This window comes from Patagioenas fasciata, chromosome 3 (assembly GCF_037038585.1).
Source record: "Patagioenas fasciata isolate bPatFas1 chromosome 3, bPatFas1.hap1, whole genome shotgun sequence".
In the NCBI taxonomy this organism is placed as follows: Eukaryota; Metazoa; Chordata; class Aves; order Columbiformes; family Columbidae; genus Patagioenas; species Patagioenas fasciata.
The window spans coordinates 24,298,170-24,321,992 of NC_092522.1; the positions used below are offsets into that span (position 1 = coordinate 24,298,170).

Sequence of the window (23,823 nt, forward strand, 5' to 3'; positions counted from 1 at the left end):
TGAATGCAAATGTATGTCGCTTCTTTCTGGAAGTTTGTGTATTGGCACCCAACATGCTAAACCAATCTCTAAATTAATAGGAATAATAACATCTAAAGTAAGTAATTCTTAGCACGGGATTTAGTTACATAAGAAAAATAAGATCCATTAACGAATGCATGTTCAGTGAAACTTACGTAAATACACTGTATTCATGACCTTATGATAGAAATATGAAATATTGATAAGATCTTCAAGGTGTGATTTCTTTCTCTTATGTTTTTGTTTTTGCTCAGAGGAATGCAGTAGCATGGATAGTTGATGGCGAATTTGGAGCAGACGACTTCAGTTTAACTTAATTAGTCGTATTTTAAATGGCTTGGGATTTGGTGCAAACAAACATGATTGATAGCTGGACAGACATGCTCGTCATGAAAAAGAACCATTTCTGAAGCCCGGTTGGGGCCAAACATTTACCACCTTGCTTCATAGTAACCAGTCGAGATGAAGCACGTCGTTAGAACGTTGTTGGACACCGTGTTGAAATTACCCCCCCCATCGGTTGTGAAGAACTGTGCTACATTCAGGCTAACCATTGAACTCAGTATATATATTTTTCCCCCCTGCCTTTTTGTCTGGCAGGCTACTGTTCTTGTTGCTCTTCTGTGTAATGAAGTTTAAATGCTTGTTTGGAACACTTTATTTAACAGTTTAGAAGGCTTGATAGAAAGAGTGCTTTAGTCTGAAGAGTATACATTGGATAGGAAAGTATTTCCTTCTCTTGTTTCTCAAGTCTCTCTCCGCCTTACTTAGCTTGAGATCTTTGCAGCTTGGTTCATGGATTCTAGCCTTGCCCGTTGCGCAGTATATATAAATTGAGATGATAAACCAATGAACTATGTCAAAAGCACTCTCAGTATCACATTTGACAAAAAGTTTTGTACTTTTCACATAGCTCGTTGCCCTGCAAAGGGGTTAACAGCACAATTTTTTAAAAATAAATTATTTATAGGATTAAAATGACTTCATTTGTATACATTTGGAATTAAAACGAATCAAGAAGTGTCGTGAAACACGGTATCACTGATGCTTTTCTGGAGTGTCTTGAGACTCAATCAAAAGCAGTGGCTGGAAGGAGCTTTACGTAGGCAGTGAAGCTTGTTTTACAAGGAGAAACTCGCTGTCCATCTTTACAGGTATTTAGAAAAAACGCATTCAGAGTGCACCACCAGACTAAGAGTTTCAACAAGACAAGGTCTTTTTAGGTTTTCTTTTTAATTGCATAAATATATGCAACAATGCTGGTAAAAGGTAGACTACCCCTCGGGGAAAGAACGTGTTGAATCCTTTCTTCACAAAGTCAACATTTTGTAAAAGTAATTAACATACGGATCATAATTAAACACTTGCATTACAATGAAGATTTTTCTTTGTTTGTTAAACAAAGGTGTATAGATTTTCTTCTTGAGAATATACTTTTATCTTTGCAGATTTAAATGCCTCTCCCAGACTTTGTTGCAAGCTGGTGCCGTGAACATCGTGACACATCTAGGAATAGTTCCACTAATATCCCATGTTAAGAAAAGGGAAATACTTAAAATATTTTTTCTTTTTGACATAAATAGATGGCCTGGCATCTCTGCACTTCTGTACCACACACAAATTCATTATGGGATGGCACTTGATTCCCTTTTGCCACCTTGGGTAGAAAGGTAGTGTTGGTACTGCTGTGAAGTAAAGAGGGAGCAGGGAAAGGCATGCTGCTGAGAATGAGGTGAACAGAAGAGTGGACTTCATCCTTTAATGTGATAATAATCTAGTGTCCTTATTAGTCATGTGCAGAAGAAGGATGGGGGAAGGTTTGCTGGAGTTCCTGGGAAGAAACGTGGAGCCACTTTGATGAATGGGAATGTGGTGCTTAACATCAACAGTACCTTTCTTCTTCCCCAGAAAAACAAAGTGAAGCTTAGTAGGTTAGGTGAGGGTGGGGTTGTTTTGTGGTTTGTTTTTTTTAAGGTTTCAGCCATCAGGTGGTAGGCTTTTTTTTTTCCTTGTGTGTAAATTTAAAAACTATTCAAGATTCTGATTCTTTGAGACCAGCCCTGAATTTGACATACTCCTCTCTTAGTACCTCCAAAATGAAGTAGGACCTTAATGTTCTTATTTTCAGTCAAGTACATTTGTATTAAATTAAGGTGAATTTGAGAGCAATTAGTGTTCCACAGTACTGGGAATACGTGTGTAAACTTCAGACTACAAATTGGTTCCTCCTTCCATTATCAAGTTCTAGAGGAAGCTGTTTGTTTCTCTTCCTGCTTCAGACAACTTAAGTTTAGTCAGTCTTGTTCCTGCGACATCAGTGTTTCAGGGAGATGGACACCTTCCTGAGGGCAAATTTAAGTAAGCTTAAACCTTTGATTTTTAAATAAAGTTGAATACCTAAATTGTAAACAGTGTTTTATATGTCCAAAACATGGTATAATTCATAACCAATGATAGTATATGAATCTTTAGAACTTACCCTAGTTAGTATCATCTTACTCTGGAACTTACGTTTTCAAACAAAACACTGTTTAGGGAGAGTGAAAAGAATAATCCTGGGTTTGATATCTCTTAACAAGGTATTGTTCCATGGTCTGGCACTACTTGCTTACCTCATACTCCCAGGACTAAAGTGGGACTTTTAGGCAGGGGGTGAAGTCTGAATCAAATCTCAAGTTTAGATTTCAAGTCTCATATACACTTCAACAGACTCCTCACCTGGTACAAGCTGTGTGTGGGTATGTGTGGGCTGATGCCTACTGTCCACTGCAATGCATTAGCATTAGAAAGCTAAACTTGGTACCTTTGCCAAAATACTGCCCCTCCATTCTGGGGCTTCTCCTCTGGACTTGCTTTGTACCTCTAGAACACACTTTAGGTATTTAGAAGCAGAGCGAGGGGAGAACCAGAGGTTCTGATACCTCCACGTGAGTTTCCTGGTATAACTATGCAATGTACAGGAAGGCTCAATGTAGATGGCGCCACTTCCAGAGCAGCTCAGGAGCAGCACGATGCGTAGCTGGCTGCTTCTCACGGGAAATGAAAGGTCAGAGTCATCTGTATTTCGCCACACTACTTGGCCCCACAGTAACCGTTCTAGATGTAGCAGTAATGACTGCCATTCCAACCTGTAGATTAAAGAGAAACCTTAAACTATTTCTAACACGTCGCATATTCATGATACGCGAATTGAAAAGTACCAATACTTTTTGTACACAGACTATAAAATGAGACCATGGCGGGGGAAAAAACAAATAAGTTTATTTGCAACATGTTGATTTCCATGTGCTTAAAAATGTTCATAGGCTGGAGTCCAAGGCTGAAACAAGTACACACCTGCAATAAATTACTGTATTTCTAATCAACAGATCTATGGGTTTAAAAAGGAAAATATTGTGTGTACTCCTTCTGTAACTTCCTCTGGTCAGCTGTTGGCTTAAAATATTCATAGTAGCCCCAGTTTATTGTCAAGGCAGATATTTAAAAAAAAATATGCTGAAGCATTTTATTATCTGAATGCTTTTTAGCTGTTCAGGTAAGTAATATTCAAGGCACAACGGAGCACAAAAGGGAAAATGCCAGATCTGTCCTTGTTTTGGAGGGGAGGGGAGCGGGGGGGAAAGGACAACTTTGTTTTAAATTCCCTCTGTCTTTTCTGAAGTTCTCCAACTTTGAAGTTAACTTCTTTTTATGATTAGAGCAAAGATCCAAGCTAGAAATCTATCCCGATCTTGCCAGTTACTTCTCAACTTGGCTTCAAACAGGTAATGTGTAATAAACTTGATACGTTGTTGGGAGTTTGTGTCTAGGTGTACGTGTGCACGCTGCTCAGTGATACTCCCACCCCAAATCAGTTCTGAAGGCTTCTGTAGCAGGAAACAAGAACTCCTGCAGTGAGCCACAGTTTGAGGGGAGATGTTGTAGACTCAAATGGGCAGGGAGGTAGAGAAAGAGGAATGATCATAAAAAGCAGGATTTACTGACCAACAGACAAACTACTGTAACTCAAGGGGGAGGAGGAAAAAAATGCACTTTCAAGAGTTTGTCCATATTTTTAGCTACAAAATACACTTGTATGTAATTTTTTTTGAGATGACTATTAAGAGGAACACCCAATCCCATAAATGGCTGATGTTCCTTTTGACCTCCTCCTGTCTTTTCCACATTGGCTTAAGTCCATTTTCAGCTGCCATATTTAAATTTTTTTCTTTTGAAAACTGCTACTTTTAACTATGTTGGGAAAGAAAAGAAAAATCATTAACTCTGACACTTTTTTTAAACAGGGTGGACTTAATTGAAGTGTGCAGTGTTGAACTACTGCTGCAGTAGCTGCCTCTAGTTGTTGAAATAAACTGTAGACAGGTTTTTCGTGTATTAATCCAGATAATCTGGATTCAATAAAACGTCTGTGAGAGTGTTTCCTCCCACCTGGTGTGAATGTGTGTGTGCGTGTGGCCATGAACAGACAGAGAACCAAATGTTCTAGGTACTTGTCATGTTTTATTGCATACTTAAGTCGTGTGTATGTGAAGTGTCCTTTGACCAGAAGGTTTTGGTTAATATCAGTATATTTTTATAAATTTGAAATTCATTGTGCCCCATCTTTTTTCTTAAAACATTTTTCATTGTTAGGGTATATGTGCTAGATTTGAATCTTTAACATTTTTAGGCACAGATGGAAAAAGTTATTGGCTCCTTGAAAACTTACGGGACAAAATGGATCCTCAAAGCATGTATGTACTTACAAACCAAGCTGTAGAGATCAAGAAAAAGAACTTTATTGTTGATCTCAAGATTTCTAAATTGTCAAGATTTATATGGAGTTGTGGTGGAACTAGTTAACACTTAGAGCTTTTGGTATGTAATGACTATTTGCTATGGACTGATATTAAATGTTTCAAAGGATTGCGTTCTTAAACTTTCTGGATTTTTGTTACTCTCCTCGGATTATATCAAGTAGTTAAAAATTTCTTTGCTATGTTACATTAAAAACATAAGAACTTTGGGTCTCGTATTTATTTTCACTTGTTTTACTAATTATTTACAGAACACCGTTTTAACTTTTTTATTTTATAAATGTGTAGTATTTTAAACATATCTTTAAAAACTGTTCAATTGGAACTACATTAACTTCTGATTTGTTTTTATTAGGATTTTTAAAAAAGAAAATACACTTTTTCCATGTTGGTGCACAGCACTTAACAGAAATGTTTGTATTCCCTTTCAATTCAATAAACAGAATAAATAACTGGAATGAATAGTTCTTAGTTTCCCTAACTTCACTTACATGACTGACTTGGATATTAATTTCTTAATCGTTAGTTATAGATTTCTTCCATCTTTGTAGGATTCGATTTCCTTGGCTAGGAAAACTGATTTGTGGCAGTTCAGCTGAAGGTGAATTCACTCCGTGTTGTGCACAGGCTTTCCAGTTCTTGGTGGTTGGCTCTAATCTACCTCGTGCTTGTGTTTTCACTGCACCTACAGCCGTTCTTGCCTCTGTCCTGTTCTGCGTTTATCTAACTTGTCAAATGTCTGGCTTCTTTGAGGCTCCATGAAAGCCTTGATTCTTCAATGCTGGAGTGAGCTTAAATACCAGACATGGGTTGCTTTAGGTGATGGGTGGGTTTTGTGGGGTTTTTTTGGTATTTCATATTAAGAAGGTGCTCCTAAAGTACTTGCATCTCTTGCTTAGACTCCACTTAAACTGGAGATCAGGAACCTCCAGACTTCTATGTGAAGCTGACCTAAGCAGTTTCCATGGCTGACAGCTCTCAAAGATGCTTCTCAACTGTTGCCTGTGTTCCCTCCAATTAACTGTGTTCTTCTCTGTCCTCCCTGTGCCTTAAAACAGAACCTCATCTTCATCCTGCATTTTTATTCAGCTCTAGCTAATGTTCTGTTAAATAAAAAGCTGTGCCTAAATTTGCCCTCCCCTTCCTGTAGCTTCTCCAAACTCAAGCCTTTTGCTGAAGTGCATTCAATTTTTTAAATTCTTTGAACTTCTATACTGATTAGAAAAGGTCTTTGCTCCCTCTAGTAGCACCCTGCCTCACAGTTTAAGCAGAGTATAGATAATCATGGCTTAAACGTGGTTGCTAACAGAATGGGCAAGCCTTAGACCTTCCTTTGTGACACTTCCTTGGGTACTGGTATTTGCAGGAGGGTTGTTAGCAGACCTGCTTCAGCCTCAAACCATCCACACCACAGATGATGGAAGTTATTTGGCTGTTTTGTTACTGTGCTTCAACTCCTGTCCTGTGTCTGCCTTTGAGTGGTGAGAAGAACACAAGACAAAAAGGTATATGATTTCTACAGAGCAGTGAAATGTCAGCATATGTAAGATTTAAAACTAATTGTAATTTCTTTTTAAATGATCTGAAGGGTTTTTTAAAAGAAATTATATAAGGAACCTGACAGTAGATAAACATTTCATAACTAGCTGAAATCTAAACTCTGCCCTGAGGTAGGTTACTTCTTCAGAGGGACAGTTCCTGTTTTGCTCTGTCACTTTACACCTTGCCCTGTGCTTTCTATGCTGCCTGATGTATCCTGTGTGTTGCACATGCGTAGGCTGCCTACTCACTGCAGAAAGATGGCACTCCCAGTTGTCTCTTCACTTTAAAAGACCTGTAACGCCCTGAAGAGTAACCACTGAAGTTTATGTGCCTCCACGGTTTCTGCCAAAGGTCGCTAATACACTGAGAACTACCTGGTAGTCTATATAACCCAAATTTTCCTGTTGCTACCTCTAGTCTCATCATTACCATATGCTTGGAGGCAAAATATGGTCTTTTCTGAGCATTTGTACAAAATCCTAGAGAGCTTCTTGTGAGAAAAAGAATTTGAATAAAGCTATGCCAATGCTGAACAGAAAGATTTGCCTTTATGGGTTTCTTCAGGGTTTCAGGTTGATGGTTAACTTGCATGTCTAACTCTTCTTAGGACTACTGGTCATACTATTAATCCCACAGATCTGCTATGTTCCATAATACACAACAATTTTAGAAAAAAACCCCAGTAATTTACTAGGATGAGAAGTATATTCTTTAGTAAAACAGGATTAATAACATCAGTCTGTAACTGTAATGATTGATTAGGGAAAAACATGCTATCATACTGATTTTAACTAATCCCCCCCACCCACCCAGGTGCAGTATGGTAACAGCTGTCTAACCACTCTGCAAACTGTTGAATGACTGAAGCTGACCAGACTCCAGACTGTGGGTGAGGAGAAGAGCTTAGTAACCTTGGTTAAAAGTTACAGTCCCTGAGACTTATTTTTGTGGATTAAGAGCTTTCTATAAATCACTGCTAATCATTTGAAGGCTGAGATAATGTTCCCCTCATGAAGTTATACTTGGATATCTGAGTTCCAAAGGGAAATAGAGTCTGCGTGAAGAGAGAATCGGGGTTTTGGTCTCACAATGATTCATAGTGATAAAGTGAATTTTTATTTAAAAAAATCAATCTAGGGTTTTTAATTTTCTTGAATTCTGTATAGTAAGATTGGATTTAAATTACTCTGTTCTCCCTCAATGGAGATCCAGAATGTAAGGAGTTTTTTGTTTTCACTACTGTCAAACTGTGTATCTCCCATGAGACAGGACTGTAGGATCCCTATTTCCAGCTTAGGAGCTACATTTGTAGCAATTACAGATACATTATTCCTGTTGCTGACACTGAGCTCTGTGAAGATCTCTGTGAAGGCAGGAGATAACCTTGTATAGTAAGGAAGGGTTCAAAAGTACTGGTGTAATTACTCAGGAGAATTGTGGCCTCTCGAGCCTGCTGCTGAGGTTTTTACAACTATGATAAGTTGTTAGTTATGAACGAACAGGTAATTTATATAAAAAAGTGAAGTGGGAAGTTCACATTCATATGAAAGAATAGCTTATTTACTATTTGACAACCACCACTTAGAAAACATATTTGTATTTTTTGTTGGTCTGTCATAGTTATTAATTCATTCTTGAGGAAGGAAAGTGAGGAGGAATCCACAAGGACATCCCTTTAGGTCAGGGATATAAATTAAGACATATGCTACCCCCTTCCCCCCTTTTTTTTTCAGATACGTTGTTGTTTTCCCTTATCCTTCCCTGTCCTGCATCCATCTCTGAAGAAACACTTCCCTCAGTAGAGGAGAAAAGCAGCTTTTCATAGTGATGAACATTACCAATTCCATTAGGGAATGGTCTACCCTATCTAATGTCACCACTAATTCTGAGGTGCTGGTAGTTAAAAATCAATGAAGACTATCTTACAAACATTTTCATGAATAATAAAGCTCTTATATCAAAATCATATATTTAGAAAAAGATATATAAACTGCTAGTTTAAGTGGTGGATTTACAGACTAATGATCATGTTTCTTAGTGTGAAACATCATCATTAATGAAATTTATCTACTGTTATCACTACAGCAAGGATTTAAGCAGCTTACTAACATGGCCCTTTCTTCACATGGATAAACCCCAAAATATATGTAGTATGTTGTCTTTTAACTTAATTGCCTACCACATAAGCTGTTACAAAAGTTACTGACTTTCCCCTCTCTTAAAGTTTATTTGCCTTTCTATTTTCCAGACCTATATCCTGTCTGGATTTCAGTTTTATAAGGCAGCACTTTCTGTAGATTGATTTTTGTGGTGTCAAGTAATCAGTGGTGTGCAGCTGTGGTAGCTGTTTCCTTAGTTATTTTTAATGAGCCTAATTTTCAGCAGTTTTTCATCCTTGCAACAGCTGTACTTGGACTCCATCATAAATTTGAAGCCAAACTTTTCCTAGAACAGATACTGAACACAAGGTATCTAGAGAAATCAAGCTTCAGTGTTGTCTTTTCACTGCCGGCCATGAAAACAATCTGCTAACTACACCTACACACCAGAGAACAAGTACTTAAGAAGGAAAGGCTCACACATTTTAGGACTTAACTACAGAACTGTATTTTTGAAGTGTTTCACTTGACATGTTGGTTTCAAAAAACCTGTTTCTCTGCACATATAAAAAATTTCAAGACAGTTATTGGACAGTGAGGGTATGAAGTTGGGTTTATATACTCATATAAATGCAAGAGCTGCACAAAAAGAATTCAATTTGCTGGTGTCTTTGAAGCAGAGTCACATCAGAATTGGGACAACTGGCTTACGGGTTACCAACCCCCAAGCTATACAGACCCTTGATTCACCTCACTGGATATGGACACAGCAGGTTCGTGGAACAGTGACCCCAATAGTCCTTTGCTCTGTAACCAACTCCAACCCTGGTGCAATGTTATGTTTACTTTGTATAGAGGTCTATGATGTACTTCAACAACAAAATGGGAATTAAAGGACAGAAGTATTAATCATGTTTCTTAGTTATCTGGTTTTCACTCTTACACACAAGTGTCACTTTCACTAAAGGGACCTTAATCCATTCAACACAAGACTTCATAGAGGCTGTTGGAGGGGTAGAAAGGGAGAAAAGCATAGCTTTTATTACATTGCTTTTTAGCTGGAAAAAACACTGATAGAAAGATGCAAGTTGTGCTACTCTCGCACTTTGAAATCTGGGTTCCAAGTGCTGCTTCACACCAGGCTCTAGTAGGCTGGCTTGACAGCCAGAGGCATATCCTCACACCTTTCAGTAGGAAGGACACATCAGAGCTGCACTTAAATTTGTTTTAGAACTACCACTATTACCAGCCCATGCTGCTGCAATGAGTTTCCCTTCTCACCATTTAACTCCTGTGAGATCAGTTCTGTAAGCAAGGATTTCATCTTACAGAAGCAGCAGCGTGGGTTGTGAAGGAACAAAAACAACTGCTACGCAAATCCAATGTCTTTTGAAAATATTTTATGTTAAAAATACAGAAAAATACTTCTCGTTCAAAGAGGAAAAATACACTGCATGATGACACTGATCTAGGTACGTTCGCAAGGTGTCTGCCGCTCCACAACCAGTCACAGGAGTGATGACCCAATCTGGCAGCTAATAGCTCTTTTTCAACTTCTCAATCATTTATCAAAGCCAGAATCATACTGTGACAAAACAGAAAACATGAGACCAGTGGATTACTGAGGCATGTGCAAGCAGGATTAGCTACTCTGCTTTCATGAGAGATCTGCACTTGATTCTGAAATAGAAAGTCAAAGCAACTGCTGTATGCTTTGCTTCTCAAGGACTGCAGACATAATCCTGCAGCACAAGTACAGCAGTTCTTCCATCTCGCAGTAAATGGCCCCATCACAGAACTCATCCATTTGTAACTTAGCCACATCAATTTTATTTTCTAAAGCAGAACTTTGTAAAATAAACTTGCTCCCTAAGATGATTTCCATTCTAAATGGGCCACTTATTTTAGGTGCTGAAATAATGTAACTCTTTATATTGTACTTAGTGTGGTTTTGAGATTAAGGAGTAGTCTGAGTTTCCAAACGATGTCTGATCAGAAAGAATAAAGGCATATAATGAGCCTGGAGATAGCTGTCAAAATATATTAGAGCCTTAGCAGGATGCAAAAAGATAAGACACTTATGAATACCAGCAATTACATTAGCACAATAGAGGAGATTAAAATAGCTGGCAGACAATTCCTTTGTTCCTTGGGAACAATTTTTGAAACTAACCTGTAAAGGTACATGAAGAAACAGAGCAGATGAAAGCCGAGTTTGATCATGGCTTCCTTCATGTGCGATTTCAGTTGTCCTCGATTATGGATCTCTGTGGGATCGAATACCCCCATGTTTCCACTTGGCACCATAATGTACCTGAAAGTTTAAGAGAAAAAAAAAAAAAAACAAAACAAAAAACAAACAAAACAAACCACAGAATGTGGTCATCAAAACATTAGGGAGTGGAAGTGGACAGTTCGCACAGTTGTGTTTGTTTGGGATTTTTTGTTTGTTGTTTTTGTGGAGTTTGTTTGGTTTGTGACTCTTCCCCCTAGAGAGTCACATCACAATTCAGAATAAGGGAGCTTCTTTTTAACTTTATTTCAGTTTCAGGATATTGCGTGTATCTGCCACTCCAACCCATAGACAAAGAATAAGAGGACAAGAAGTTCTAAAAGCATCAGCCCAGCTTCTCATGTATAAATGGGAGAGTTTCCAGGTAACAGCTGATTCCAGTTCAATTTAGTTGCTGTTCGTGGTTACTTGGTGTTATGAAGGAGACGTCCACCCGCGGTGGAAAGATGCATTAGATGAAAGGGACTGGAAAAGAATTAATTTAGCTAAGAATTAGTGGTTAAAAAAACCCCAATACATAATCACTAACTCCAGCGGTCAAAAGGAGATAGCGTAAGACAAGACAAAGGATCTGTGTGTCATTCCCTGTCACAACCATCCCGTGTTACCTCAGCAGAGACACTGAGGTGACAGGATAAGAGACTGGGCAGAACTGAAGAAGTTAAGTACTGCTGTCCAAACCCACATAAGAACAAAAATTGAGTGAAACAAGGTGAAATGTAAGCAAAAAGAAGAATAAAACAAGCAAAACAAATGTTTATGTCCGATGAAAATTCAACAAGCAGCATGTTCTTTTGTCATAAGCATTTCTCAAGAGAGCAAATGCAAGCACATCAAGTTCTCACTCCAGATGAGCTCAGCCTAGAACACTATTATAATTTCACTTAAATGTCATACAGGTTTTACCTTCCTGACATAGTACTCTTTCTACACAGGAATTTAACTTCTGGTTTTGCATCTGGAGCAAAAGCAAAGTCTCAGAACTGAACTCTTTTTTATTTTCTTTATATACTCAAAAGAATGGCACCACTTGTACTCCAAAAGGCACTGCCCCACTTCTTAGAACATTCACTTCCATAACTGAGAGGGAAGGGAACAAGAAACAGGGATGTTTGCTATCAGCAGCAGGAGACGAAAAAAAAAAAGTTAAGTATTTGTATTTCTTTCACAGGGGCATTAAAAAACACTGCAACATATTTGATTAATAACAAAGACAATTATGTCCCATTAAATACAGTTTATGTGATATAATTACAGTTTGAAAGTCTCTCATAAATTGAAGTTAAGCTATTGTTGTATTTTTAGTATTATAATATAAATTATTGTCTAATTACTGTAAACTTAATGCATTTTATTGGAATAAAAGAAATAACAAGTTTCCTGAACCAATTTATACTAAAAATAAAGCACAGTTTTCTTATATCTTTAGGATACAAGTGCCATATAGATAATACGTATTAATTTTGCTTTTTGAGAAGAATGATAACATTTACATGATGCAACTTAATTAAGGCTTGTAGAAGTTGAAAGGTAGTTTTTCCAAGAGATCCACAAGCTCGTACAGTTTGTATTATACCTCTAAGGAACTGTAGTCATGGACACAGCAATGCTTGATGCTGACAAACACAATCTAAGCCAGTTGTCATACCCTAAACAGCAAAAAAACACCTGCAGCAAACCCACACAGGATAAGAAAACGATCAGCTTTAGTGAATATACACATTAGAGCCTCCAGTATCTCCATTTGGTGGAAGGAGCTACCACAGCAACAGGATATTTCCCTCTAGATTATGCAATTTTGTAAGGGATCACAGAATCACGGAATGTTAGGGATTGGAAGGGACCTGGAAAGATCATCCAGTCCAACCCCCCCACTGGAGCGGGAACACCCAGATGAGGTTACACAGGAAGGTGTCCAGGCGGGTTTTGAATGTCTCCAGAGGAGACTCCACAACGTCCCTGGGCAGCCTGTTCCAGTGCTCTGGCACCCTCACTGAGAAGAAGTTTCTTCTCAAATTTAAGTGGAACCTTTTGTGTTCCAGTTTGAACCCATTACCCCTTGTCCTATCATTGGTTGTCACCGAGAAGAGCCTGGCTCCATCCTCATGACACTCACCCTTTACGTATTTATAAAGATTAATGAGGTCAACCCTCAGTCTCCTCCAAGCTAAAGAGCCCCAGCTCCCTCAGCCTTTCCTCATAAGGGAGATGCTCCACTCCCTTCATCACCTTTGTTGCCCTGCACTGGACTCTCTCCAGCAGTTCCCTGTCCTTCTTGAACTGAGGGGCCCAGAGCTGGACACAATATTCCAGATGCAGTCTCACCAGGGCAGAGTAGAGGGGAAGGAGAACCTCTCTCGATCTACTAACCACCCCCCTTCTAATACACCCCAGGATGCCATTGGCCTTCCTGGCCACAAGGGCACAGTGCTGGCTCATGGTCATCCTGCTGTCCACCAGGACCCCCAGGTCCCTTTCCCCTACACTGCTCTCTCATAGGTCATTCCCCAACTTATACTGGAATCTGGGGTTGTTCCTACCCAGATGCAAGACTCTATGTTAGTCCTGGTCAGAATTTCCACTGTATTTTAAAGATTTTTTTTTTAACTCCTTCAGTTTTAAGAGGGGTATAATCTATTTGAAGACACAACAAGAATCACATTATTTTGACCTATTGTCTCACACATGTCTATATAACAAAGAAGAAAGGGAAGTGTTCAACAAGTTTTTAAAGAGTTGCTTTCTTTTGTCTAGTCACATTCAATGTTTTCTTTGAAATTCTTGCTTCTTTTACATAGCAGCAGGTCTAAGAAATATTTAAAAATGAAAAAAAAAAATCTATTTTGAAATATGGTTAGATTCCAAATAAGCTGCTTTGATATCTGGTTTTAAAACAAGGAGAATGTAAGACAAAACTATGTCTCACTGGAGACTGTATGAGCCACTACAAAATTCAGCAAAAAATAAACCAAACTAAATGAGCATCTGACCATGCCAAACAAGGCCAGTATGATGTTACAATAAACATGCCATGACTTTAAAAGTCTACCTTGATGCTGGTTTTGACTGATTTATCTTCCCTGGGATTTGTTTCTGATGCGCCCCTCACACAAAACATCTCTACTCCCACTGAAATCATTGAGACAATTAGTAAATTAAGCCATTAGTGCCTGTAACTGCACCACTAACCCACCAAGATTAAGCAGGTTTTGAAGGAAAGAGAATAAAGGGAAGGAATTATTATTCCACTTTTCTCTCTATTATCACTTAGATATACTACAAAGCACAGACTTCTTAAATCTCGACACTATTATTTTGATTTCTGTACTCATCTTGGAGTGGAATGATAACCTTAAACCTTTCTGAAGCAATGTAGTACAGCAACACTCCAGAAATTGAAATACCACAGAGTGTTTCAAAAAGATGGACCCAATTTGAAATCCCTATATCTCTGCAACCACAAACTGCCCACAAATGAAACTCTTCCCACTTGAAAGGGTGGGGCATAGAGTTTCAAATTATTACAGCTTGACAACTCATTAAACCACTTGTAAATTTTTGTGTAACATATTGCCATCATTAAATATACTGCTTTGAAATTGGATCCATCTGTTTGAAACACCCTGTATAACATACGAAGAAGATTCAAACATATTCAGCTGATGCTGTAAATTTGCAGCTCATGATAACAGGTTCACACTTATCTGTTCCTACTTAATCCTAGTTTAGTAATTGACACCTTCTCCTCTCTTCAGTGTAACCAAATTACTTTACAGTCCACCAGTTTTCTGCCTATCATACCTTTTGTCCATTAAGCACAGGGTCAAATGTAGATTCTACCCTAAATAATCAGATTTCCTTTATAATGCTAAACAATACACTTGCTTTTGCAGACCTTTAACTCCTTCCCTATAGATGGGATAGTCCAGGCTATTAATGCGGGTGAAACTCTTCAATCCTCAGAAAGAAGGCAGGATTAGCAACACATGCTTAACGTTTTGACTCTTTGCTGCAAGACAGGCAAAGTATGATATTGTTATACTAATTCATTGCCTACACTGCACATCTAAAATTGAGGAAACAATACTGGATTTTAGGATATTCAAATGCCTAGCCCTCGTATCACAAATATAAAATAAGAGCTGTCAACTCAAAACAGCAGTCAAAGTTTACTTTACTGTCTGAAGTGTGGAAAGAGAAATAATTGTATCTTTTAAAATTCTCTCTGACCAGGTTTAGAATGGAAAACAAGTGGCTACTTCAAACATTAACAGAAGTAAGCAAAAGGAAGCTGCAAAGGGGTGACTACTACAAAACATTTTCAAAGCTTCAAAGAAAATTCTCTCTCTAGTGTCTGCAGAAACAGGCCAGCCTAAATGAAATATCAAGCTCCATATTTGCCAGTAGATATCAAGAACACTGGTCATTTTGTGTAACAGTGCGTAATCTGCTTGGACATATGAATGGCCAAACAAAACTATCCCCATGTGTGTGCATTTAGGCAACAATTTGTTTATTAAGCATACAAGTAAGACTATCTCATGTTACTCTAGCTTAGAAACATATTAAGGCTTTGCTAGCAGCTTTGTAGGAAACAAGGGTGATCAATGCATCATTATTTTGCCCAAGAACTATAAGGTTATCAGTAAAGGGCTCCTCAACTTTTTTTTAATGAGTGCTATGAAATCTCTTGTTTAATTTTATCAAAAACTCGAGCCAACCCTTCAAATAGTTAGCCTTAGCAGGTTCAGGCAAACAAGAATTACAGCCAGCTTTTCACACCTCTATCTTAAACTTGTGGCCTTTTGGACTTCCTGTAGTACAGTCATTAGAGATAACTTGTGACAAATCCACACCCAGTTTTCATTAGCATAACACCTGTAAAGTTTCAATTCTCTGCACATCAAATGATATGAAATAAAAAGAACATTTTTGAGCCAACAGTAGCAATGTTGCCACACGGAAACCCCTTCCTATAAGTAAACCATTCCAAAGTGGTGGATGGCCCAGCGTACAAAGACCAGTAACACTGACAGTTGTTGTAAAACGAAAAGTCTGTAAACCTTCCCAAATACTAAGAGGCAAGATGGGGGACCAAAACCGATGCATATGAGGGAAAGAGACAAGACAGTAATAAAAGAGGGTGCAGAGATAAAACCACAGCCCAATGACTTCAGAGCCACCAGCCATGCTGACCTAACTATTTTTATGCTGATAGCTCTATCAGGCATGTAGGCACAAACGTTAAAAACTATGTTTGAAGCACTACGTCATAATCCCAATTAACATGCTATTACTTCCTATGAACTTGGGAATGACTGAAAAATCATGATTCCTGAGCGCTAGTGACAACACATGGCAAGGCCAAAAGCTTCATCTCCTTTACTCTGTTGGGTTTCTCGTAGTTTTAATTGCAAAGAGAGGAGAGTTTTATGTTAGTCAGATCCATGAAGACTGTTAGCAGCTCAAGAACACAACTGAACCATCTCATAATGATACATCACTTATCTTCCTACTACACTTAAAGTAGTAACAGTAGGGGGGGGAGGAAAGGCATGCAAACTCCTTTGCACTTACCTATATATATTCCACGTTGCTACTGGCAAATTAAGGAGAAAGATGAACCAGTGCAATGAAATAAGCATTAATACAGTTACAACAGCATGGCCGATCACCTCAGGGACCACCCACTGTAAAAAGAGAAGCAAAGAAGATGTTAAATGCACAAATGTAAATTCATTTCTGAAAAAAAAAAAAAAAAAACTACATAGATTTTTCATCTCATTCTATTCAAACTCAGACAGAAAAATCGTGGAAGAAGAAAGTTCATGTGATTTCAGCACCATGTGGGGAAACTAAAACCTTCAGACAGATTCCATGTTAATAAGCCAGAAATCAGGCCCTAAGATATTATAAAACAGGTACTTCACCTAAGTATTACAAAAAATTCTAGAGAGAAGTTGTGTTTAAACACAACTGTATTACACAAGCATTTAAGAAAATGAGTTAAATAGACAGTGTTCATTTGAAATCACTGCAGAGAACATCTGATTTAGGAATGAGAGAAGCAGATAATCAAAATCTGCACAGACACAGGACATGCAAACACCCTCAGGCGTGGAACAGATCAGTATGAAAACTGACATAGTTAAATTGGGTCAGCCCCTGGCAATAACACATTTTTGACTTGATATTATACTACAGCATCCTCTCTTACATTAAGAAAGAAAATACCTTTAAATCAAAGTGAACACCCATGCTGGAAGGCCACATTGATTTAATGAAATGATTTTAAAGCATATTTGGTTAAAATGGTACTTTTCCTTACAATTTTAAACTCTCTGCTGTTCAAGAGAGCTTAGAAACTATACAAAAGCATTGGAGAAAGTTGCTATAAAGATCCCAGAGTTCAGCCACGAGTGGACAGCCTTGGTGTGGCACACCAACAAGAATGAAAGCACAGGGAGCACTGAGGGTCAGAAGAACAGGCTTTCGTGACTGAATTTGCTGAAAGACAGGCATCCAAAAAGAGACAAAAAGACGGAAGTGAAAGATACATGCAAAATCTTGCCAATCAAGTCTCTTTAGATACACATTATACCTCTGTTATTTGTAATGCTAAGATGGACTCTTTTCTTAAAACACATTAAATGCAAAGAAGAACAATTTACTTTATTGAGTTTTGAGCAGCATGATCTAGCGTTAATGTAGTCGCATTCCAAATCTGACAGTGTAATTATCTGAAGTTCAAGATAAGGAAAAACTGTATGGTAACTCAAAATACACAAAGCTTTATTTTTATCCAATAAGTTGGGGGAACACTCCGCCCTCAGCATAGGCTGTCTTGTTCTATAGCTGACCTGTCAAAGGCACTCAATTAGTTACAACTCTCTCCTACTTTAGGTACAATGTTAGACCTTATTTTATCATCAGGCCAAGTAATTTTATGATGTTTTTCCAATGGCAACTGTTGCACAAGTGCTAAAGTTCAGTTCAACCCTTAAAAAAGACCAGGGAGGCAAAGTCAATATTTTTAGTATCTGAATTATTAATACAACACTTGAAAACAGAACTTACAAGGAAGAAGAAGTTAATGCATCTTTTAAACTCACAATAAAGTCAAACACTGTAGTTTTAAGAAGTGGGTGTACTTTTTTACATTTACAGAAACACTGGATTAATTCATAGTTTGCTAGGAAATAAACAGGCAACATCATTATCAGATAACTTTCAGCAATCAAAATAGGAAGATTTAAGACAGAAAAGTCCTCTCAAAAAAAGCTTAGCATGCATGTGTGCACATCATCATGCTACATCCTGTAAAGCTCATGCTCTTTTCCTCAAAAAGAAAAAAAAGAAAAAACAAAACAAAAACAAACAAACAAAGCACGAGATTCTTTCTGTTTCTCCCCAAGCAGGTAAAGTATTACTATTTCAGTTTCCAACAAATAACGTATCCTTCTAAGATTAATTTCTTTCAAGTGCTTCTGCACATTTTTCTGTTGGAAGAGGGTAGATTCTGAAATAACACCAAGATTTAAAAGAATAGGAGAGCAAATTCTCTTTTATTCAAGGTAAAAAAAAACAGAAGCCAAATCAGTGCCTCAACACTCTAACAATACCAGACAGCAAAAACCGCAGGCAAGTTAGTAACAAACATATAAACACTGTCGAGGAACTCAGTTTCCCACCTATAAGCTCACATGTAGAGTGGGGTACCCTCACAATTAAGGGACTATCGTTTGGCTGTATTTTTTCAGGCCTGTGTCGTTTCTGGGGCTGTGAAGCTACTTCGACACCCCTTTCTCCACACCAACGCCGAGCACACAGCACTTGAGCCGCGGCACGGTGTCTGTACCGGGGCAGCCTGCAGCCGCCCGAGCTCCAGCCCGGGAGGGAGGGAACATATTTGGGGCACTGAATCATCCGCCGCTCCCCCCATCACCCGCCCGTCGGCACCCGGGGGTTGCCGCGCCCCGCTAACGGCCGCTACCCAGCACAGGCCCCCAGGCCCCGCCATCCCCAACCCACCGCCCGCCCGGCGGCTCCGGCCCCGCTCGCCCGCCCCCAGCGGCGCCCCAACGGGCCCGGCCCTCCTCGGTCCCCTCAACCCTGCCCACCCCGGTCGCCCCGCAGTCCCGGAGGAGAAGGATACAAAGTAGACAGACAGGAAGATGAGGGCGCAGTTGTCAATGAGCGAGAAGATGAAGACCACCGACTCCATCCCGCCGCGGCCGCCGCCCTCCCGGCCGCCGTACGCCGCTCTCCGCGCCGGGCAGCGCCGAGCCCCGCCCCGCCACACTGCATGCTGGGAAATGGAGTCCCCGCGGCAGCCCCCGCCTCCTCAGGGGTGGCAGCCGAGTCACTGTTCTTCGTGAGGGTGCTGCGGTAGCAGTGCCTGGGATCTCACCCGGTCTTTTGAATCCAAATTAGCGGGTCGGAGGCAGGGGCACCCAGAGCAGCGCCCGCCGTCGCCGGGTCGGTTTGCTGGTACAGGCGTGCAGTTGGAAGGGGGCCTACGCCGGCGTGGCTGAGGCGCCTGAGCCCTGCCTGCGCACAATTCCCACCTGGCCGCCGCCTGCACACAGTTCCCGCCCGGCCGCCCCGCTCAGGCGAAGCTCTCGGCCAGTCCCTGGTTCCGCGGGGAGGCCATCGGCCCGGGTGGCGGCGGGCGGCGATGCGGAGCCGGCCGGGGCACTTCGTGGACCTGCGGCTGAAGCAGCGTGTGAAGCAGGTACCGCCGGCCACGCGGCAGCGGTTGCTCGTGGGGGTTCCCGCGTGGCGGCACCGGCACGGGGTGGGGGGGACTCCTCGCGGTTCCCCCGTCTCGCTGAGAGCGGCCTTGAGCGGCGGCGCAGGCCCGGCCTTGTCTCTCAGGGCTTTAAACAGGCTTCGGGAATACCTTTAAAAAGCTCTTATTTTTCTTTTCTGTTTGTTTGTTTTGTTGCTTTCCTCCATCCTTTTCAGCAATTCTGGTCCTGAAGCTGACCGCTCTTTCCAGTGTGAAATGGATAGTGCAAAAAACTACACCCTTGGTAGATATAGGCAAATTTGAAGTGCTTACGTTTGGAAACGTTTACATTTGGAAACGTATATCTATTGTATTAAAGGAGTGAAGAAAGGGAAAAAGTGTGATTACTTCCGTAATACAAATCCGAAGGGTGGGGAGAACAGCGATTCCCTCAGGTGGCACAGTACTGTGTTACATTTTGGGAATATTTGTGGTGACTTTACAAGTTAAACACCATTTTTTTGGTGTGTAAGTGTACTCCACTTCTAATTCCTTAAAACGTGAGCGGCTGCTTGAGGGAGCTTGTCTGTTTTCCTTTACAAGATCACCGTGACTGTGGCTTGGCTGTTCTGAAATGGAAGAGCCAGCTGAATTTATGGTAGGCTGGATATTCTGTTCAGGTCAGTGGCTGCCCATAGGTGACATGAAGTGGAACATCATTTAAAAAGAATCATTCTCTATTAAATTTTATGCAATTTTAATGTTTTAAATAGATTTATTAATTTCAATGAGATTTTGAAATTCTCCTTGCTGTGACATTTATGGTGCCTTATCTTTTAGAGACATTCTCTGTCTCCATTTAATTTTTTTTAAGGAGTCCACCGTTACAGTATTGGAACGCCTTCTCACTCCTAATTTGGAGAGTGGGGGAAGAAAGCAAATGGAGCACAGTTGTACCTGAAATTTAGTACACTTTCTCACACTTCATAATTGTGATTTGCAAGTGAGTTATATCAGCTGCTGTCAGGGAAAAAAAAAAAAAAAGGCATGATAGAATTAACTTTCATGTATATAGTTTTCTAGAGTATTCTTTGAAATATCTTGTAAAGGTTAAAGTTCTTCTTATGACAGTGTCCATACTCATTGATGTAGATTGCTTCATTTTTAGGGTAGGAGGTCTAAACCAAAAGGAGATTAATGGAGAGAAACCAAGAGCTTTAAAAGGATTGACAATAAGATGGTGCGTGGATTACAAAATCATTTTTCTTACTAAATAAAAAAATATGGAGTTGCACCAGCAGTCACCCAAGCACTAAAATACACCTTTTCCCTGGGAAACGTATCTGGTTAGTTATTTGTGCCTTAATAAGCATTTTCTGTTTCATCGGGCAATCCTCTCTAGTGTGTTCCAAGGCAGTTCGAAGCTGTTTCTGATTTTCATTTTGACTTCTAAGAAGAGTGGAGTTTAAATAGGCATATTTGATGTAGGTGTTCTGGTGAAGTGATTGACAAAGATCTTATTCGCTACTTAAAATTCTTCGTTTCAGTATCTTGCAAGTAGTAAATGTGGCGAGTATGTTGACATTGGAATTCTAGCATCTGATTTACAGAAGACCTACAGGTGAGCAAAGATTTGTGTTCTTATATTCTACATTCACAATACAGAATATATTTTGTCATTTTCCATTTGCGTCTTTTTCATCAAATTTTTAGTTGTCTTTATGTTAACTTCAGTACCAGTTGTTGAGGGTGATTGAAACAGTAAGATAATTTCCACTCCAGTACTTTCCTCTGCCAGTATACCTGGTAACTTATATTTTATTAATGCATTGGCATAGTAAGATCTGGTTGTGGTTTGTGGGTTTTTTTGTTTGTTTTTAAATTAAACAGCAACAGATCCATTACAACATGTTTGTCCTTACTGCGGTGGACTTAAAATAAGAGGGAAAATAACACTTCAGTACAGGCAGATAGGGGAGATGTGGGATTCAGTAAGACACTGACTCTTGCTCAGTTGCTCAGCAGGACAGTCAGTCGAATTATTTTTAGGCTGTTGTGCTTCTCTGGGTGGGGAGCAAGATTATATTTCAGTAGGTCATTGGTGGGTGTGTGGAGAAGTATATTAATTTATGTTTGCAGAGTCTATTTATTTGTGCCTTGTTAGAGAAAGGGAGCCAAAGTCCTTGCTCAGGATGCTTACAGATCTTGGGGTTTTGCTTTGGTTTGTTTGTTCCCTGTCAGCTGTTGTATAAAAGCAAATAAGTATAACCACAGTAAGTGAAGGCAGGAGGTTGATGACTTTTGTTTGCATCGAAGGATGTTTATTGAATCAGATTTTCTCATATTGACTTTACTATTAATCATCACAGTTATTCTTTGCTGAACTGTCCTTTCTAGACTATAGTCCTGTGTCTGTATGGTCTTGTCGGAACTGAAATTAAAGAATTGGTAGTGTTGTGAAATAGAATCCAGTGTGCTCATGTGCACATTGCTGCTTCTCTATATCTACAGTTAGAGGACATTGATAATTTTTACTAAACATACCTTTGGAGACCAGTGTAGTTTAGTGGGTTTGTTTCATCACAGTGATTGAACTATTCCAGACTTAAGAAAACAACATTCATGTTTTCGCCTAGTTGGTTTTTAATAAGAACTTATGTAGAAGCATAACTATCAATTTACAATGTATTTATTTGAGGGGGGAGAGCAATTGATATAACCTGTTTATTTTGCTTTTTTCAGTGCAGATTATGGAAGAAGGAAAAGAAATGCTTTTAGAATACAAGTTGAAAAAGGTAGTTCTGTTAGTATTATGTCCAAGACGTCAAATTCTTCTATTATACTTTGGCTAGTTTTTTAGCATGTTTTAAACTTTTTCTTTCAGTGTTTGGAATAATCAGTAATGAAAAAGAACGTGAAGATTTAGCAGTTTTAGAAGCTGAACATGTGGCAAAAAGAGCAAGACAACATGAGAAAAATGAGTAAGAACAATTTTTACTGTTAGATTACTTTACTAATGCCGTTAGTATTTAGCATTTATTTGAAGCTTTCCGTATTCATATTATTACATTTTGGTAGTTTCAAGGTTACAGACAAATCCTTGATTTCCCATTGGCTTCTCTTCATCAGAAACTGCCGGTAGTTAATGGAAGCACTTTTTTCACTGAAGATGAACTGATACTGGAGCCAATTGTGGTTTCTCTGTTATGGGGAACATACAGCCCTGAATTAGTGGATATCCTTGGGGACTTCCTTGATAGTTTTCCACATAAAGCCCCATCCTCATGTGATTCACTTCCTTTGTTTTGTTTTGTTCTGTTCTTAATCTTTCTTGAGTGTGAGAGATATTAGCTAAATATGAGAGACAAGACTACAAGACAGGCTACGCAGAGTAAATCACCACTGGGTAGGAGACTGGAGTTAAGTTTTCCTAACTCCTACCCCTGTGCATGGTCTCATGGACTGTTCTGTTTTCTCTAACCTTAGATAGATATTCAGGGCCTCATGGGAGATGAGGACATTGTAGTCAGAAGGACTAGTCTGGTTCAGCAGTGATTGGCTTTAATGCCACTTCCCTTGTGCCGGCATTGGTGACCGTGTGATCTCTAGGTGAACTGAGTCAGATTGGTCCTACCTCAGTTATTTTTAGGACTGTCTTTCAGCAAGGTTGCGAAGTTGATCCAACTCATCATGGACTTAGTAAGGATGATTTTTTTAAACTCTTCATAGTAGTAAATTCAGAACATGCTAGTCAGGAGTCTGTCTCCATTTGGCTACATATCATGGTTGTGGGGAACAACACTGTGGAAATTGCATTTGTTTTCTTTTGTGGGTGTCTCATTTGCAGTTCTGCTCTGAAACATTAATAGTTTTTGTCTTCCTTCCATGTAAAGGACTGCAGAAAGTGCCACAGATGACTCTGATTATGATGATTATCCAGAAGATTTAGTAAGTTTTATTTTATTATGATTGTTTATATTTGCATAATACACAATTCTGTGTTGTGAGATTGCAATGCACTTGGAGAGTTTGAAAGTGGAGATGAAGATGAGATGTAGTCGGAATTGGCAATTCCAGCTGGGAATCTATAGAGCTAAAAGGAGGCTGTTTTCTGAAGAAAAAGGAATAACCTGTGTCAAGGAATCACTTTTCAAGAAAGCACAGTGAGGGCCCGAAAGACTTGGCTATGAAATTATTGAAGGAACTGATATATCTGGCTATTTCTAAAAGAAGTAACTGTCAATTAACAGGGCTTATTTCAGGGTAAATTGCAAACGCTGTTGCCTCTTCAACCAGCAGATGTAATTTTGTGTGCAGTTATTTGATTTTCAGAGGAGCGGG

General features: G+C 39.4%; 3 protein-coding genes across 5 annotated transcripts in view; 2 read left to right on the top strand and 1 right to left on the bottom strand.

Moving 5' to 3' along the window:
- WDR26 (WD repeat domain 26) overlaps nucleotides 1-1,002 on the top strand; it is a 29,205-nt gene extending 28,203 nt beyond the window's left edge. The window contains exon 14 of the mRNA XM_065833532.2: nucleotides 276-1,002. Coding sequence (XP_065689604.1) covers nucleotides 276-301 — 26 coding nt within the window. The 3' untranslated portion in view covers nucleotides 302-1,002. The remainder of the gene's footprint in view (nucleotides 1-275) is intronic.
- CNIH4 (cornichon family member 4) lies at nucleotides 664-19,061 on the bottom strand. 2 transcript variants are annotated; one of them, XM_071805952.1, is made up of 5 exons: nucleotides 18,907-19,061; nucleotides 17,423-17,491; nucleotides 16,329-16,441; nucleotides 10,632-10,772; nucleotides 664-3,149 (listed from the first exon to the last, which is right to left on the bottom strand). In XM_071805952.1, the coding sequence occupies exons 1-5, from the start codon at nucleotides 18,973-18,975 to the stop codon at nucleotides 2,804-2,806; spliced, it is 738 nt and encodes a 245-aa protein (XP_071662053.1). In that variant the 5' UTR covers nucleotides 18,976-19,061; the 3' UTR covers nucleotides 664-2,803. The 2 variants fall into 2 exon arrangements, with proteins under 2 accessions (XP_071662053.1, XP_065689575.1); XM_065833503.2 differs by lacking the exon at nucleotides 664-3,149 and adding an exon at nucleotides 9,842-10,043.
- Nucleotides 19,062-19,085: 24 nt separating this feature from the next.
- Nucleotides 19,086-23,823, top strand: part of NVL (nuclear VCP like) — a 42,805-nt gene continuing 38,067 nt past the window's right edge. The window contains exons 1-5 of one of the 2 annotated variants that reach the window (XM_065833502.2): nucleotides 19,086-19,485; nucleotides 21,030-21,103; nucleotides 22,225-22,277; nucleotides 22,367-22,463; nucleotides 23,376-23,430. In XM_065833502.2, the coding sequence (XP_065689574.1) occupies nucleotides 19,429-19,485; nucleotides 21,030-21,103; nucleotides 22,225-22,277; nucleotides 22,367-22,463; nucleotides 23,376-23,430 (336 nt within the window). In that variant the 5' untranslated portion in view covers nucleotides 19,086-19,428. Of the gene's footprint in view, nucleotides 19,486-20,698; nucleotides 20,723-21,029; nucleotides 21,104-22,224; nucleotides 22,278-22,366; nucleotides 22,464-23,375; nucleotides 23,431-23,823 lie in introns of those variants that run through there. The other variant, XM_071805950.1, reaches the window with a different exon arrangement.